Source organism: Camelina sativa, chromosome 15, assembly GCF_030686135.1.
Source record: "Camelina sativa cultivar CO46 ecotype springtype chromosome 15, ASM3068613v1".
Classification (NCBI taxonomy): domain Eukaryota; kingdom Viridiplantae; phylum Streptophyta; class Magnoliopsida; order Brassicales; family Brassicaceae; genus Camelina; species Camelina sativa.
This window is the reverse complement of record NC_141894.1, coordinates 23,931,457-23,949,822: the sequence shown is the minus strand read 5'-3', so window position 1 is coordinate 23,949,822 and position 18,366 is coordinate 23,931,457. Positions and strand designations below refer to the sequence as shown.

Genomic DNA, 18,366 nt, shown 5'->3' with positions numbered 1-18,366 from the left:
TTCAGTTTCAAAGCTGGGACTGAATCGCTGGACATACTCTTCATACAAATTCTTCATCGCTTTCCGAATTGAACTTCTCAGATGACTACTCTCTACACTTTCCTTTCCATAGAGCTTATAAAAGCAGAGACCAGCAAATTGTATCTTGTTCCTTGAAGCAAACACACTTGCGGTGATCACAAGTGGATTCATATTGATGATGCCATACCAATACTTCGCAAACTAAGTCCTCATCTCCTTTGCTTCAAGCCGTAAAAAAACATCCTCGTTGTTGCTCAATGTTATTAAATATCTCTCAATATGCACGATCTCATGGTAACATATTATAGATGTCACCGTTTTAGTGGCTGAAAATGCTAAGGTGCAATTGAAGAAAATCTTTAAAAAGTTGACTAACCTCTGCACGTTCACTCCCTTCTTCTTCTTCTTCTTCTTCTTCTTCTCGTCGAAGTAATCATTATAGAGCTTTCCTCTGCGAGTAACTTCTCAAAAGCAACCCTAAGTTTCAATGCAGCAGTCAACATGAGATATGTGGAGTTCCACCAAGTCACACAGTCTAAAGACAAGCTTCCTCTACTGCATTTACCTGTCTCAACCCTCAACTGAAATGATTTCAATCTGTCCCCTGATGACCTTACATACCTGATTGCATTTATACTGCCCACAATGATCTCATTTACCATTGCTAAACCATCCCTGACTATCAAGTTCAGTATATGCGCAGAACAACGCATATGGGTTAATGAACCATCTCTGACTAATGCATCATGCCCCATCATCCCACAAGCATCTCTGAATTTCCTAAGTGCTTTATCATTCGCTTTAGCGTTATCCATTGTGACTGTGAATACCTTTTCAGTGCCCCATTATTGTAGACATGCACTCAGATGCATAGCAATGGTGTCCCCTTTATGATATGTCACAGGCTTGAACCGGATAATCTTTCTTTAAATCCCAGTTCTTATCAACCCAATGAGTAGTCACCACCATGTAGCTGCAAGCAGTTGTAGGAGCTACCCATATATCATTCGTCAAAGACACTCTCTTCTTCTCGGCGAAAAACATGTTCTTCAATGCGGCTTTCTCTCTTAGGAACATAGCATATATGTCTTATGTTGTTGTCTTCCTACAGTGAACCGTGTACATCAAAAGCATATTTGCACATAACCTCCTAAAGCCTTCTGATTCCACAAATGAAAATGGAAACTCAAACAAAACAATCATCTCATTCACTGACCTCCTAAACAAACCTTTATCATGCTTAACTGCAACAATTGCACAAGCACTAACAGTTGCCAAAACCTTCTGAGAACCACTCTCTTGATATGCATTGTACAACTTGCATCTCTCTAGATGATTCTTCATGGAGCTGGTCCCATGTAACTTAGTATCGCAACCAATCTCTTGGTTACAATACCGACAATAACTGAAACCTTCAACATCATCTTTCTCAAAAAAATGTTGCCAAACCTCAGCCCTACAAACCTGCTTCTTCTTCTTCTTTGCTATCTTCGGAGGACCTTTACTTCTTAATCGTGCTATAGTTGTTCTTTTCTCTCCGACAGAAATTTCTCTTTCTCTAACTTCATCTTCTTCACCCAAAACATTGTCGGTGTTTTCGTCTAATATAGACATCTACACAAACAAGACAATATAAAGCAATTGATATGATCATGGCTAGCAAGGAGTCAGAAGTTGCAGAGGAACCGGAGATTGTGGGAAGGATCACTCGCTCAAGAGCTAAGGAGATGGCTAAGGAAGCTCATTCACTCATAGCTGACGGGTCATTCAACCTACCGAGGATCCAGGTCTTTAACATCTCCACCTTGAAGACTTCACCCGGTAATGATAACTAGATAACTTAGGTGTGAAGTTTGTACTCTTTTTCCCATAGCTGAGTTTTGTCCCACTGGGTTTTCTTGGCATGGTTTTTAATGAGGCAAATGGATCACTACGTCGAGTTATCTAGAAGTCATTGCCAATGGGAAATAATGTACAAGTCCCCAGACTTCAGTATTGTGTCACCAGACTTCAGACTTTAGTCACCAGACTTCAGACTTTAGTCACCAGACTTCAGACTTTAGTCACCAGACTTCAGAATTAAGTCACCAGACTTCAGTATTAAGTCGCCAGACTTCAGTACCTGATGTTTTGCTGTTTTTCTTGTTTTCCTTAAAACGTCTTGTTGTTTTATTTGGAACTTCCTGTTGTTTGGAGTGTCGAGCCTAGGGTTGATTATAAAGCCCCATAGCCATGCCTCCTTGTTCCTCAGTGAAGAATTATGCTGTAAACACGTTTTGTGAACTTTCTTCTCTCAATTTGATTTCTTGAATGCGTTCTTGATTTCTGGGTTTCTATACACTTTGTGATTCAGAAACTCTTCACTTGTTATATTCCATATCACCACCTAAACAATCTATCTCCATCGAATCATTGTTCTAACATCTGATCATCACCATATCCCTCTACATTCACGATCTCACATCATTATCTCCACCATATTTGCACTTCCGCACCATCACCATCGAGTCTCATCATCATTCATCAGTCTATAGCCTTCAACAGAGTTTCTATCCTAGGGAAATCCTATCATGTGGTATCAGAGCCAACTCTGTGCCAAGGCTAAGCGATTCTAAAACCCTAATCTCGTTTTTTTTGTTGCTTAGAATTTCGTTTGTTTAGTTTTAGGGTTTGTTTTTGTTGATTCGTTTGTGTCTAGGTCGAATAGGGTTGATTATTTCGAGTTTGTTCATTATAGGGTTTGGGGATTTCGAATTTTTTCCTTATAATCGAGTATCTCTTGTTAAATTTCAGTCTTAGAGTTTATTTTCGTTCATCTCATTCAAGGAACAACTTACTGCGAGTTTCTTCTTTAATTTGCAGGTACAATGGAGCTTTCTCCAGAAGCTATGGAAGCTTTGAACCAAGCCATGGCTAAGCAAATAACAGAAGCAAACAAGTCAATGTCTACTCAGTTCCAACAACAGATAGAGCAGCTCAGTAACAAGTTTGAGAAGCAGATCAAAGATATAGCTCAAACAACCAGTGTTTCTGATCAAAGTTCTTCAGAACCACCCAGTCCTAATGGGGCGATCCGCCTAGCTAAAGGAAAAGCACATGTGGGAGCTTCTTCAAAGCATACACGGATCAGAACAGCTAAGTCACCTACTGGGGGAAGAGAAACTTGTTTCAATCAGAGAAGAAACACTCAAAGCACAGAAAGAGAGCATCGCAGGACTGGCAGGGATCATACACGCCCACGTCGAACTGAACAAGTAGCTGGGCATCGAATATACTTTGAATCAGAGAGAGAGTATTCAGAAGAAGATGAAGCTTCAGATCATAGCCAAGAGACAATGCGGAGAAACAGAAACAGAGATCATGGCAGGGATTATGATCCTTTGAGGCAGCAGTTGAGTCATCTCAAGATTCAGTATCCTTCTTTCCATGGTACCAATGACCCAGAGACTTATCTAGACTGGGAAAGGAAGATGGAGTCGAATTTTCAGGTTCAAGGAACCTATGAGTTGAACAAGGTGAAGATAGCCATATCCGAATTCAATGGTTATGCTTTGTTGTGGTGGGAGCAGTTGAGGCTCACTAGACATCGACAGAGAGAGCCTGCTATCACTACTTGGGAACAGTTAGTCACGCAGATGAGAAAGAAGTTTGTTCCTACACACTACCAGCGAGAGATCCTTAACAAGCTTAGGCATCTCATTCAAGGTACCAAGTCTGTTAGAGACTACTATCAAGAGCTGGAAACACTTATGATCAGGGCTGATCTAAGAGAAAGTGAAGACATGGTTATGTCTAGATTTCTTGGGGGTTTAAACAGAGAGATTCAAGACAAGATAGAGCTGCAGAATTATGAAGATGTGCAAGAAATGGTACATAAGGCAGAGTTAATTGAATCGCAGATCAAGAGAAAGGGAGTGAGGTCAGCTTTTACGCCTAACATCTCCAAGCCAAGAGAGTTCAGTAAACCCGCCTTCATCAAAGACAGCAAACCTGCGACAGCAACAGTCAAAGAGGAGGTTAAGATTGATTTCAAGCCCAAGAGTAGCACTTCTACAAGTCATATCAGGTGTTTCAAATGCCAAGGAATGGGGCATTATTCCAGAGACTGTCCTAACAAGAAGATGTTTTTTCTTCAAGAAGGAGGAGAGATTGTGCTAGTAGACAGTTCAGAGAGTGAACCAGAGTCAGATTTTGGTGAAGAAGGTGAACCAGCAGTAATGGGAGAGATGTTGGTAGCACGCAGAGCTTTAAGTGTTCAAATTCATCCAGATGATAGAGGACAGCGTGAGAACCTATTTCACACACGGTGTATGGTTCAAGACAAGGTCTGTACCTTGATAGTTGATGGTGGAAGCTGTACTAATGCAGCTAGTGAAGAGATGGTACAGAAGCTTAATCTCAAGACTACTTCACATCCAAGACCTTATCAGCTACAGTGGTTGAACAACAAGGGTGCTTTGACAGTTTCGCAGCAAGTGATGGTGAAACTAGCGATTGGGAAGTATGAGGATGAGCTGCTTTGTGATGTTATTCCCATGAAGTCAAGTCATATCCTTTTGGGAAGACCATGGCAGTTCGACAGAAGAGTGTTCCATGATGGTTACACCAACAAGCAAACACTTGAGTTCAAAGGACGCAAGGTCACTCTTCTACCACTTACACCCAGTGAAATCTACAAGGACCAGCTTCACATGAACCGCAAGGATACAGAAAAAGTGTCTCACAGCCTGTACATCAATCACAGCGAGTTCAACAAGCTATTTGATCCAGAGATGACCACATTCATGTTTGTGTACAAGGAAACACTCACCAGTACTAAGTCCGCAGGAGAGCTTCCACGCGAGATGATAGAAATTATAGAGGAGTACAAGGATGTGTTTCCAGAAGAGATACCTCCAGGTTTACCTCCAATCCGTGGGATAGAGCATCAGATTGATTTGGTACCAGGTTCAGCTCTACCGAACAGACCAGCTTACCGAACTAATCCAGTAGAAACTAAAGAGCTTCAGAAGCAAGTCGAGGAGCTGATGAGCAAGGGACACATCAGAGAGAGTCTCAGTCCATGTGCAGTACCAGTTTTGCTTGTACCCAAGAAAGATGGTTCATGGAGGATGTGTGTTGACTGCAGAGCTATTAACAACATTACAGTGAAATACAGACATCCAATTCCGAGATTAGATGACATGCTGGACGAGTTATGTGGTTCAACAATCTTTTCCAAGATCGATTTAAAGAGTGGGTATCATCAGATCAGAATGAAGGAAGGAGATGAATGGAAAACAGCTTTCAAGACCAAGCAAGGGCTCTACGAATGGCTAGTCATGCCGTTTGGTCTCACCAATGCTCCTAGTACCTTTATGCGATTAATGAATCATGCTCTCAGACCTTTCATTGGCATCTTCGTGGTTGTGTACTTCGACGACATCCTCATCTACAGCAAAGGTTTAGGAGAATACTTAGAACACATCCGCCAAGTTCTAAATGTTCTTCGTTCTCAATCCCTCTTTGCTAATTTTTCTAAATGTTCATTCTGTACTACTGAGGTTGTTTTTCTAGGCTTTGTTGTTAGTGCAGAAGGAGTTAGAGTGGATGATGAGAAGATCAAAGCTATCAAGGAGTGGCCAACACCCAAAAACGTGGTAGAAGTCAGGAGCTTTCATGGACTAGCAGGTTTCTACAGGCGATTTGTGCAAGACTTCAGTACTATTGCAGCGCCACTTACAGAAGTTGTCAAGAAGGAAGTATGATTCAGATGGGAGGAAGCACAAGAGAAGGCGTTTTCAACCTTAAAGGAGAAGCTTATCACTGCCCCTATTCTTTTACTTCCTGATTTTATGAAAACTTTTGAGATTGAATGTGATGCTTCCGGAGTGGGTATAGGTGCTGTTTTGATGCAGGATAGGAAGCCAATAGCTTACTTCAGTGAAAAGCTTGGAGGATCAACGTTGAACTATCCTACATATGACAAGGAGCTGTATGCTTTGGTTAGAGCTCTTCAAACGTGGCAGCATTACCTGTGGCCCAAGGAGTTCGTTATTCACACAGATCATGAGTCCCTGAAGCATCTCAAAGGACAACAGAAGCTCAACAAGAGACATGCCAGATGGATGGAGTTCATAGAGACTTTTCCCTACACGGTTAAGTACAAAAAAGGTAAAGATAATGTAGTTGCAGATGCATTATCCAGGAGGTACACTCTCATTTCTACTTTGTCTTCTAAACTTGAAGGTTTTGATGAAATAGTAGAACTGTATGAGACTGACATCGATTTTGCTGAGAGCTATGGCAAATGCCATAAGTTTGCTTTTGAGAACTATTATAGGCAGGATGGATATCTGTTCTTTAAGGATAAATTGTGCATACCAAGAGGATCCATGAGAGAGCTGCTGATCAGAGAAGCTCACGGAGGTGGATTAGCTGGGCATTTTGGAGTATCAAAGACTCTACTTGGACTGCAAGAACACTTCTATTGGCCTCAAATGAAGAAAGACGTTGAGAAGGTTTGTTCTAGGTGCCATATCTGCAAAATGGCGAAGGGTAAGGTACAGCCTCACGGCTTGTACACTCCTCTACCGATTCCTTCTCAACCTTGGACTCATATTTCTATGGATTTTGTTCTTGGCTTACCTCGAACCAGAAATGGTAGAGACTCTATTTTTGTTGTGGTTGATAGGTTTAGCAAGATGGCTCACTTTATTGCAAGTCACAAGACGAATGATGCTGTTATTGTAGCTAATTTGTTCTTCAGGGAAGTAGTACGCCTACATGGAATGCCTCAAGTAATTGTTTCAGACCGAGATACCAAGTTTCTAGGACACTTTTGGAGGACGTTATGGGCTAAACTCGGAACCAAGCTGTCATTCTCAACCACATGTCACCCGCAAAGAGATGGGCAAACCGAAGTGGTGAACAGGACGCTATCTACACTCCTTAGGACCTTAGTGAGAAGCAATCTCAAATCATGGGAAGAATGTCTACCACATGTTGAGTTCGCATACAATCACGCTAAGCATTCTGCTACCCTATTTTCTCCTTTTGAAATTGTTTATGGTTTTAATCCACAATCACCTCTAGACTTGATCCCTTTACCTTTAAGTGTGAAGTGTAGCTTTGATGGCAAAGAAAAGGCTGAACAGGTGAGGAGGATACATGCTAAAGCTAAGGAGAACATAGAGAAAAGAACCAAGCAGTATGAGAAGCATGCGAACAAGGGCAGAAAGGAGCTCATTTTCGAAGAAGGAGACTTGGTGTGGATTCATTTACGCAAGGATAGGTTCCCAGAAGAGAGGGAAAGCAAGCTTCTATCGCGAGCTGATGGACCATTTGAAGTCATCAAGAAGATCAACAACAATGCCTACGAGATTGATCTTCAAGGTAAGTATAAGATATCTTCCACATTCAATGTTTTTGACTTGCTTCCTTATTATGCAGATTCCGATTTGAGGACAAATCCTTTTGAAGAGGGGGAAGATGATATGATCATGGCTAGCAAGGAGTCAGAAGTTGCAGAGGAACCGGAGATTGTGGGAAGGATCACTCGCTCAAGAGCTAAGGAGATGGCTAAGGAAGCTCATTCACTCATAGCTGACGGGTCATTCAACCCACCGAGGATCCAGGTCTTAAACATCTCCACCTTGAAGACTTCACCCGGTAATGATAACTAGATAACTTAGGTGTGAAGTTTGTACTCTTTTTCCCATAGCTGAGTTTTGTCCCACTGGGTTTTCTTGGCATGGTTTTTAATGAGGCAAATGGATCACTACGTCGAGTTATCTAGAAGTCATTGCCAATGGGAAATAATGTACAAGTCCCCAGACTTCAGTATTGTGTCACCAGACTTCAGACTTTAGTCACCAGACTTCAGACTTTAGTCACCAGACTTCAGACTTTAGTCACCAGACTTCAGACTTTAGTCACCAGACTTCAGAATTAAGTCACCAGACTTCAGTATTAAGTCGCCAGACTTCAGTACCTGATGTTTTGCTGTTTTTCTTGTTTTCCTTAAAACGTCTTGTTGTTTTATTTTGAACTTCCTGTTGTTTGGAGTGTCGAGCCTAGGGTTGATTATAAAGCCCCATAGCCACGCCTCCTTGTTCCTCAGTGAAGAATTATGCTGTAAACACGTTTTGTGAACTTTCTTCTCTCAATTTGATTTCTTGAATGCGTTCTTGATTTCTGGGTTTCTATACACTTTGTGATTCAGAAACTCTTCACTTGTTACATTCCATATCACCACCTAAACAATCTATCTCCATCGAATCATTGTTCTAACATCTAATCATCACCATATCCCTCTACATTCACGATCTCACATCATTATCTCCACCATATTTGCACTTCCGCACCATCACCATCGAGTCTCATCATCATTCATCAGTCTATAGCCTTCATCAGAGTTTCTATCCTAGGGAAATCCTATCAGCAATTAAAGTAAATCATACCCAAATAAACAAAACCATAACCATTTGCACAATTTCTCATCTGAGACCCATGTGGTTGGGTTTGAGACTCGAAATCTAGGGTTATGGGTCTCGGAAACTGAGAAATTGTGCAAATGGGTATCAGAAAATCAATCCCTAATTCCCAAATCAAAACAAACTGAGAAATTGTACCTTACGAAGAGAGATGAAGAAGACGAGTAAAAAAGTATACGAAGAAGATGAGAAGATGAAGTGAGATTGAGCTTCGACCTAGTCAAATCATGATCAAATTTAAACATTTAAGGTAAGAAGTATATCCTCCATGACAGCAAATTTTTTTGTTAACTTAAAAATTCATAGAGTATATAGTTTAATGTATAATTTCAGATTTTTTTTTTTTTTTTTTTTTTTTGTCGTCTGATTTCTATTCAAACGAGGAATAAGAAATGAAGTTACAAGTAAGAAAGGCTAAAAAAGAGCAAACCCAATTATAACAAAGGTCAGACCCCAAAACCCAAAAAGAAACATTAGCCAGATCGTTTCTCTGCCTCAATCCTATTATGCAACCACGCAGGACCACCTCTTGACAGGTAAGACTGTAGCGTCCCTCTTTTGACACACTGCAGGCGATATCCCGAGCTAGAGAGTTAGCTTTTGTTGAATATAGAAAAAGCTTCACCTCCCTCATCCCCTATATTGCTTGTTTAATCATGATAATTGTGGATCGGTATTTCGGCCACTCAGATGGTTTCTCCAATGCCAGCAGCACCGCACTAGAATCAGACCATATCTCACACGACTCAATATGAAGAACACGTAGCCTCTGCAAACACCATAAGATGCCATACAGTTCTCAAACACCATAAGATGCCATACAGTTCTGCAGATATTCGGTTCACCATTGGGAGGAAAGCGTCAAGCGCGTGGAAAAGTACATCCCCCTCATGGTTTCGCAAAATCCAAGCACCACCACAATAGGATGACTCATTTATTCAAGAGGTATTGATATTACATTTTAAACGTCCCACATTTGGTCTGATCCAACGCCTTCCCATGTTTTCCATCATCTTCAATCCCCCAAAAGATTCTTGATGCACTAATTCATTTTGTTTGAGCCATTCCTCTGCCTCCTCAATGGCAACAACCACAATTATATGCACCTCATTTCTTTTACCTGCAAAAACAGTAGTATTTTGCGTTTTCCAAATAATTCAGAGGATCCAAAGTATCGCTACCCTTATATGTTTGGGTAAAGAAGCTCTATCCATCAGCTTTAGCACATAATCAACATTTTTCGAGTCTGAGCCTGTAAAACTTTGAGCTGGTAGTGGTAAAGATGTGGTTTGCTAGACCCTAGAAGCCATCAAGCATCTAAATAATACATGTGTTACTGTTTTCTTCTCCCTGTTGCAAATCCGACACAACAGATTTAGGCTGCAAATGGATGCACAAAATTGAACAAAATTGAAAAAATGGGTTGAACAAAAATGGGTTGAATAATATTCAACACATTCATATCCAAAATAGTGGTTGAACAAGTTGAAGATTTTTGCTGTAGGATTAGTTTATTTTTTCAACCTTTTGGGTTGAACTGGCTGAATAATTTTTTCCAACCTCTTCAACCTTTACAATGCAAATGGTGAAAATTGGTTGAATAATTTTTTTTAACCTGTTCAATCTCTTCAACCGTGCAACCATTTGCTTATATTCAGATTTTGAATGCATTATTAAAATATTTGTAAAAGAAAAAACAATATAAATATTTAAAATATTGTGCCATGATAAATGTTGACATCATGAAAATTGCAAATTTTATAGAAAACGGAAAATTGTAAACGGTTCTTTTGACTAAGGGTGCAAATGGTTGCACAAATGAAAATGTTGAAGAAGTTGAAAAAAATTATTCAACCAAGTTTCACCATTTGATTGGAAGAGGTTGAAGAAGTTGGAAAAAACTATTCAACCCATTCAACTTAAAAAGTTGGAAAAATAAACTAATCATACAGCAAAAATGTTCAACTTATTCAACTATTTTGAAAATGAATGGGTTGAATATTTTCCAACTCAATTTTGTTTAACTCAGTTTTTCAATTTTAAGCAACCATTTGCAGTTTAAATTGGGTGTGGGAGAAAAGTTAAAATAAGAATCTTCGATTAAAATTTAAAAAGAATATAAAAATAAAATAAATTGGAAAAAGAAAGAAAATAGAGAGTCTGCGTCTGCGATAGTAGAGAATCATCATCAAACCCCACACGGAGAGTCAAGAGTCTCTTGTCCAGTGTGAGCTGTGTGTAAAAAAATTATTCTCCAGCCCAGATCGGTACGACCTTCGCAATAGATTCCGAATAACGATGGGCATGGCCAATAAGCTCCGGCTGAGTTCTTCTCTCAGCCGAATTCTCCATCGGAGGATACTTTATTCCTCCGTCAGATCTTTCACCACATCCGAAGGTCACCGTCCCACCATCGTCCATAAACAAGGTCTCGATATCCTCCATGACCCTTGGTTCAACAAGGTACTGTACTTGAGCTTCAAACCCCCCCCCCCCCCCCCCCCCCCACCCCCCACTTTCTCTTTTTTTTCAACTTTGATTTCCAGTGTGAACACGAATCTGGATCTTGTGTAATCGGAATCGATCTCTCTCTGTAGGGAACTGCGTTTACGATGACGGAGAGGAACCGTCTTGATCTTAGAGGACTTCTTCCACCTAATGTTATGGATTCTGAGCAGCAAATTCAGCGTTTTAGTGAGTTTACTTGCTACTGGAACCTTTTTTTTTTATGTTTACCTGCCTGTTAACTCATTTGACATGATCTGATTTTTCTCAACAGTGACTGACCTGAAGAGGCTGGAGGAGCAAGCAAGAGATGGACCTTCTGATCCTAATGCTTTGGCTAAGTGGCGAATCCTTAATCGCTTGCATGACCGAAATGAGACCATGTACTATAAGGTTAACTCACTTCCCTTTTGCTCTGTTTGCTGTTAAAATCCGTGCATAATTTGCTCACAACGCTTGCCTTGTTGTTTTCTGAAGAGGCTATTACCGTCATTTTTTTTTTCCGTTGTTTTAGGTTTTGATTAACAATATTGAGGAGTATGCGCCAATAGTCTACACTCCTACGGTTGGTCTTGTCTGCCAGAACTACAGTGGGTTGTTTAGGAGGCCTAGAGGAATGTATTTTAGTGCTGAAGATCGTGGTGAAATGATGTCCATGGTTTACAACTGGCCAGCTGAACAGGTCCTTCATATATATGACGACACTGTGCTTTACTGTGTTTGGCTGACTGATTCAACCCATTCTACCCTCTTTCTCTTTTTGTATTCCAAGAAACTGGTATATCTTCTAGTGACCATTTGTTTACTGATATAACGTTTTGCTATACATTTAGGTTGATATGATTGTTGTTACCGATGGAAGCCGGATTTTGGGTCTTGGAGATCTAGGTGTTCATGGAATTGGAATTGCTGTAGGGAAGCTTGATTTATACGTTGCCGCAGCTGGAATAAATCCTCAACGGGTACTTGCACCATCTAATATTTTCTTATTCCTCCCCATCTCTATTTTTCTCTATGATGATGTGATACAATACTAGCGTGCACATGCTGGTTTAGGTACTACCTGTCATGATTGATGTTGGAACGAACAATGAAAAACTACTCAAGGACCCCATGTGTAAGATTCATTTCCCCCTCTTACCTTTATAAAGTCCATTATCATAAGATGTCTACGATAGGATTAATATTTTAACGGCGTTCTTCTTTCCTACTACATACAATATAATATAACTGTTTGCTGATGTTTGCGATTTTAGTATGGTGAAGCATATTTATTATCTGTCTCTTAATCTCTTTACATAATGAGGTAAAGAATGCATAGTTGAGTTTTGTGTTTCCATGGTAACATATATTAAGGGGGGTGTATTGAAACCATGATTTTAGAAAGTTTGATGGGATTTAGAAAATTTGGAATTTTGAATGATTTTAGGGAAGTTGATATGATTTATTGTAAAATTCTTTCAAATCCCACCTAAAACCATGAGATTTGGATTTCTCTATTTTTAACTAAACAAATCCCACCTAAATCCTCCAGAATCTAAAAAATCATTAAAATCTAAATCCACAAACTATTTTGAATAACAGTGGATTTTAAAGTAGATTTTTAAATCATCAGTTCAATAACAGTGGATTTTAATAGACTTTTTAAAATATATGATTGAATAACATAGTATTTATAAGTTTCACACAAATCACTTGAGTGTCAAGGGTCTTTATAGTATTGTGTAAGAGTCTGTCATATCATTCTGTCTTTTTTTCTTTGTCTTTGAAACAACATAATTTGGTTGTCCGACATTTTTTTTTCTTTCATGGTTTAGGGATTTCCAATCGTTCAGAGACATGAACGAGAATAGCTTATCCTCTGTCATGTAATCGTTCTTACTGTGTGTGGTTTTATTTTGACAGATTTGGGTCTGCAGCAACGTCGTTTAGAGGATGACGAGTATATATCTGTTATTGATGAATTTATGGAGGCAGTGTATACCCGGTGGCCACATGTTATTGTGCAGGTAACCGATGCTTCATAGATCTTTGGTATATCAAATGTTTCTTATTATGAAACTTTAATGTGTTTGTACCCACAGTTTGAGGATTTCCAGAGCAAGTGGGCTTTCAAATTATTGGAGAGGTATAGATACACCAATCGAATGTTCAATGATGATGTCCAGGTAATGAGTCTTCCGCCATAGAACGATTCTTGTCAAGATGAAATACAATTATATAGCTCTGAATTATTATATTAGGTCAGTGTGTCAGTTAAGTTTGCCTGGCCTTTGCTGGAGCACTTACAATGTTAAAATAATTAGGCATAATTAGGCACTATTATTTTAAAAATATCATATATTATGTGCTCTAACCATCATTTTATCGTTTGTTGTTCTTAATCTTTTTCATACAATCAGATCCATTAAAACAGATAATAAGAAGGGGTTTTGGAAATCTAAATGTTGATACAAAACTCTTGTTTTTTATGTTTTGACTAATATGTTTTCATGATCTGGCTTAGGGGACTGCAGGGGTTGCAATCGCTGGTCTTCTTGGAGCAGTTAGAGCACAGGGGCGGCCTATGATTGATTTTCCTAAGATGAAGATTGTTGTTGCTGGCGCTGGAAGGTAAGCTATTCTCTGTTGCTATTTTCTAGTCATTCCTGGACGGTCCTAGTTTACCAGAGATTTGTATTTGTAAAAAATTGGTCTTGGTATTATTGTATATTTATTTACTGGCCGAGGATTGTTTGAAGGGATTTAACAGGTGGAAACTTTCAGCTGCATCACTGCATAAGTCAACTTAGAATAGTTATGTCAGAATATTGAGTTTCCTTGTAAAAATCTTTGATTTTTGCAGTGCCGGAATCGGTGTTCTGAACGCTGCAAGGAAGACAATGGCGCGGATGTTGGGAAATACTGAAACTGCATTTGATAGTGCACAAAGTCAATTTTGGGTGGTTGATGCTCAGGTATATTTATTATTATATAGTGGTGTGATTGATTTTCAGCTTAGGGAGCTGATAAGATGTTTTAACCCTTTCAAGCGATTTCCCTCTGGTTTCCTTTACTGCTTGCCAAATACTTCATCATCCCTTTTGTTTTGTCGTGTGTTTTGGACCTTTTGGTCCAATAGCTTAAGGAGCTGAAGTTGTTAACTCTTTTTGTTGCACTTAAGTCAGGGTCTTATCACTGAAGGACGAGAAAATATTGACCCAGAGGCTCAGCCTTTTGCTAGGAAGACTAAAGAAATGGAGCGTCAGGGATTAAAAGAAGGAGCAACTCTTGTGGAAGTGGTCTGTGATTCTTTTTATCAATATATCCATCAAGTATTCGATATCTAATTTGGCAATGGGTCTGGTGTTTGATAGAAATTCTCCCTTAAAATGTTTTCCTGCTTAATACTAGTAAGAAACTAACGGTTTTCTGTTTCATTGGTGGCTAGGTCCGTGAAGTTAAACCTGATGTGCTTCTTGGTTTATCTGCCGTTGGAGGGTTATTCTCAAAAGAGGTAAGGAAAGCTGCCAAACGCCTAAACATATCTAATGCTATGCAACAGAATCATTGATTTAGCTAATTAGATAAGCGAGCAAATGAAATATCGTATTTCTTAGTGACCACTCACCACTGCCCTCATAATCTGGTTTCCATGGTAACTGCTATTTAGATGAATGAGCAAGTCGACTGTAGCATAGGTCATAGTGCCGTAAGATGCAATGGTGCGTCTTGCTTGCATGATTCATAATGCTGTAAGAAGTTTTGGTGCGTCTTGCTTGCATGAATCTGACATATGGAAGTCATTGTTGGGATATTGTGTTTAAGGTTTTAGAAGCCATGAAAGGTTCAACCTCGACAAGACCTGCTATTTTTGCAATGTCGAACCCTACAAAAAACGGTAATTTGTTCCCTTCGTTTGCATTGAGATGGTTTGTAGTTATTTGTGATTCTTGTCAGAATTGATATAGTCACTTATGCTTAAAATTACAGCTGAATGCACGCCTCAAGATGCATTTTCTATATTAGGCGAGAATATGATTTTTGCAAGTGGAAGCCCATTCAAGAATGTGGAATTTGGTATGTAACACTGCATCATTTGTTGTACACATTTTTCTTATGGGAAGAAAATCCTAACTGCTCCTTTATTTTCAGTAATGTAATAAATTGACCTTACTAGATATTTGTTCTCTGTAAGGCTTTGGTTTAATATAATAGTACATTTTTGGTGGCAGGGAATGGTCAAATAGGACATTGCAACCAGGGAAACAACATGTACCTATTTCCGGGGTTAGTTTTCGTCGGATAAAATTGCATACACTCTTGACTGGGTGGATTAATAACATCCTGAAAAGAAAAAAAAATTATAATCTTGTAAACTTTTATGTAGTATTGGACTTGGTACTCTTCTATCTGGTGCTCCCATCGTCTCGGATGGTATGCTTCAGGCCGCATCTGAGTGGTAAGCTCTTTTCCTTATCTACTGCATTAATTTTTTACTGATTTTATCTTTATTTAAGCTAAGTGAGTATCATGATATCTATAAATATGGACCAAATTCAAAGAATTATAAATAATGTGTGCAAATAAATTATCAATCACGTATTTGGCTGATGTCACGGACTGTAACATATCTGCACCCACGAGAAAGTGACCAAAGTATGGTTGAGGTTTCGTACACTAGTTGATGTAGATTTTCTTATATAAGAAGACACTGATTTAAATCAATTCCCGTATTTTATGAATGTTGAATCATGACACTGTTCCGCTAAACAACTGCAGCCTAGCAGCATACATGAGCGAAGAAGAAGTGCTACAGGGGATTATATATCCTCCAATATCAAGGTGACACAGTAAAAGCACATTCTTCGTGTTGCATAAGAAAAGGGTTTTGATAGAGATGTTGTTATATCTGGTTTGTGGAATCGAAATTGCAGGATACGAGACATAACAAAAAGTATAGCAGCTGCGGTGATTAAGGAAGCGATTGAGGAGGATCTGGTCGGCGGATATAGGGAAATGGACGCTCGAGAGCTCCAAAAGCTTAGTGAGGTAATTCAGCTTATGATCATCTATAGTATAATTAGAAACTATGGGGAAGAGAAAAGACGTTGAAATAACGTCTCTGGTCTATTTGGAACTCCTGATGATCAAATCGTATTCTGCATAGAATGTATATGAGTTTGGTTATATGCTAGTAAAAGAATAGTGCTTACCTGATTTCTTTCCATTAGAGAATATAAAGACCAACCAAAAACTAAGCCGAAATGTTAATTATGTTGACGCTGTGTTGTGCGTTTCGCAGGAGGAGCTGATGGAGTACGTGGAAAACAACATGTGGAGTCCAGAGTATCCGACTTTGGTCTACAAAGATGACTAAATCTGGTTCCCAAAATGAATTAGTCTACTTTCTCTTATTTATATGTAAAAATTCATAATGTGGTTGCTTCATACCCAAGCAGATTCATAGTCGCTGCTCTCTTGTTTTTATGTAAAAAAAAAAAATGTTGATTATTTGGGTTCTTCTTACTCGATCAGATTCAGATGAACAATGAACACCATTCTCTTTAGTGTCAACAAATGATTTCCCAAAATCAACTAGTTCGAGATACATGAGAATGCATGCAGCTATTCTCTAGTGATACTTTATCAGGTATAACATTTTTGGTAACTTTCAAATAGTAAGGTGATAGGTATCACTTTCTTGGTAAAAAAGGTTCAAAGTTTTGGATTATCAACACTGAATTAGATTTATACTTACCGTGGGTTAAACCAAATATTCACCATATGAACCCCAGTTAGTTGTGTATCTGACTTGCTACATATTCCTGTGGTGTGATTCAGTTTTATCCGAAAAATATATGAATAAGTATTCATTCTATTACACAAAATCATGACATGGGTAATACTGAAAATATCAAGATCGATGTACGTATCTAATGTGTCTATATAGCAACAGTTTGTTATATAAGGATCAAGATTGTACTCACAAAAAGGTAAAGAAAGCATATAATTTATAGAAAGAACAAAGAAAAAGAAAAAAAAATAAAAACGAAAGTATCTCACCAGTGAATGGAATCAATGTTATCATGCTGCTGGGGGAACTGTTTCTGCAATGATTTAGGAGAGAAAGCAATATTGGGAAATGGTTGATGATCGGCGGGTAGGAATGGAGAAGGATGATGATGAGAGATGTAACTAGTACATGACATGTTATTGTTGTTCTGGTCTTGTTCTTGGAACTGGTAGTTATGATGGTTCTGTTGTTGAATCTGTTGTTGCTGTTGTCTTTGTTGTTGTTGTTGCTGTTTTGGGCTGTTAACTTTCTCTCCCTCGGTGTCTCTGTATTTGCAGAGGTAAACCTTTAATGGAGCCACGTAGTCTTCGAATCCGAGAGTTGTAATGGCCCAAATGATGTCATCTCCGTTGATGGTCTTCCTCTTTTCTCTCTGACACTTATCAGAAGCTTCACCAGTGACAAAACTGATGAACTCCGAGACGCATTCTTGAACGGTTTCTTTGGCGTCTTTCGAGATCTTTCCGTTACCGGGAAGAACCTTTTTCATGATCCTTCCGACATTAGCAATGGGAAGGAACCGATCTTGTTCTTTGTTGTTGTTGTTGTTGTTGGTCTTTGAAGAAGGGCTTCCTGGATTCGTTTCGGCTATTTCAGGAGACCCATGATCCTCTTCTGGGCTCTCTTCAGTCATAACTCTCTTCCTTTCTCTTTGTTTTTATGATTGATGCAACCATGTGATCTATCTGATTTTATGGTTAAGTTTAGTGCATGAAACTAGGCAACTTGTCTATTTATGGATACCTTAACAACCAAATTTGGAACTCCATGCGACTCGCTCTCTTTCTTTTTTTTTAGATGATTTGCCAAACAAGAATGAAGAGTAAGAAAATAGCAATCATGTAAAATATTGTCATCAAATAGTGTTTTTGAATTTTTATTTTCCTATTTTGTTCTTGACAAATAGACCTCTAACCCAGTGGTGGACGCAGGTAGAGCTTGGGTGTGGCATGTGCCCCACTCTATTTTTTCAATTTTCTTCAAATATATAGTGTAAAATTTAGTTAAGTGCCCTCTAATTTAATTAATATAGTTACACTAGTGCCCCATACTAAATATATTTCTGCATGTCTAACCTGAATACTTCGGCAGTTGCCATGGCTGCCGCATCCCTCCTCTGTTATCACATCTCTACTATATCCAGAAATTTTTCTGACACAACCTTTGCTGTTGACACCTCCTATCTTATTTTCTCTGCTTACATCGTCTTTACCATGCAGCTAGGCTTTGCTTTGCTAACCACTGGTTCTATCCAAGCAAAAAAACGCCATGAGCATGTTGGATTAAGCTTGACATAGCTTGAGGTCCAAG

The 18,366-nt window shown here is 39.0% G+C and overlaps 3 protein-coding genes across 4 annotated transcripts; 2 read left to right on the top strand and 1 right to left on the bottom strand.

Moving 5' to 3' along the window:
• The first annotated feature begins 2,297 nt into the window (after nt 1-2,297).
• LOC147927013 (uncharacterized) lies at nt 2,298-5,768 on the top strand. The gene has a single exon (XM_087487692.1). The coding sequence runs from the start codon at nt 2,889-2,891 to the stop codon at nt 5,766-5,768; it is 2,880 nt and encodes a 959-aa protein (XP_087343818.1). The 5' UTR covers nt 2,298-2,888.
• A 4,679-nt stretch (nt 5,769-10,447) lies between these two features.
• On the top strand, nt 10,448-16,560 carry LOC104747328 (NAD-dependent malic enzyme 1, mitochondrial-like). Its single transcript, XM_087489538.1, has 19 exons — nt 10,448-10,958; nt 11,093-11,189; nt 11,275-11,393; nt 11,515-11,682; nt 11,834-11,962; nt 12,057-12,117; nt 12,906-13,009; nt 13,085-13,168; nt 13,507-13,613; nt 13,846-13,957; nt 14,168-14,281; nt 14,431-14,496; nt 14,808-14,880; nt 14,973-15,059; nt 15,215-15,269; nt 15,370-15,441; nt 15,762-15,824; nt 15,917-16,031; nt 16,285-16,560. The coding sequence occupies exons 1-19, from the start codon at nt 10,794-10,796 to the stop codon at nt 16,357-16,359; spliced, it is 1,866 nt and encodes a 621-aa protein (XP_087345664.1). The 5' UTR covers nt 10,448-10,793; the 3' UTR covers nt 16,360-16,560.
• Nucleotides 16,284-17,736, bottom strand: LOC104747326 (nuclear transcription factor Y subunit B-7). 2 transcript variants are annotated; one of them, XM_087489539.1, is made up of 2 exons: nt 17,046-17,736; nt 16,284-16,807 (listed from the first exon to the last, which is right to left on the bottom strand). In XM_087489539.1, exons 1-2 carry the CDS (start codon nt 17,687-17,689, stop codon nt 16,798-16,800), a joined length of 654 nt encoding a protein of 217 aa, XP_087345665.1. In that variant the 5' UTR covers nt 17,690-17,736; the 3' UTR covers nt 16,284-16,797. The 2 variants fall into 2 exon arrangements, with proteins under 2 accessions (XP_087345665.1, XP_010467248.1); XM_010468946.2 differs by lacking the exon at nt 16,284-16,807 and having other exon boundaries at nt 16,824-17,736.
• Nucleotides 17,737-18,366: the final 630 nt, after the last annotated feature.

Bases quoted from the DNA above. Each gene is read 5' to 3' on its own strand.
- LOC147927013 (XM_087487692.1), top strand. From the start codon at position 2,889: ATGGAGCTTTCTCCAGAAGCTATGGAAGCTTTGAACCAAGCCATGGCT.
- LOC104747328 (XM_087489538.1), top strand. From the start codon at position 10,794: ATGGGCATGGCCAATAAGCTCCGGCTGAGTTCTTCTCTCAGCCGAATT. The intron at 11,963-12,056 runs GTACTTGCACCA...ATGCTGGTTTAG, and splicing joins CTGGAATAAATCCTCAACGG to GTACTACCTGTCATGATTGA. The intron at 14,282-14,430 runs GTCTGTGATTCT...ATTGGTGGCTAG, and splicing joins GAGCAACTCTTGTGGAAGTG to GTCCGTGAAGTTAAACCTGA.
- LOC104747326 (XM_087489539.1), bottom strand. From the start codon at position 17,689: ATGACTGAAGAGAGCCCAGAAGAGGATCATGGGTCTCCTGAAATAGCC.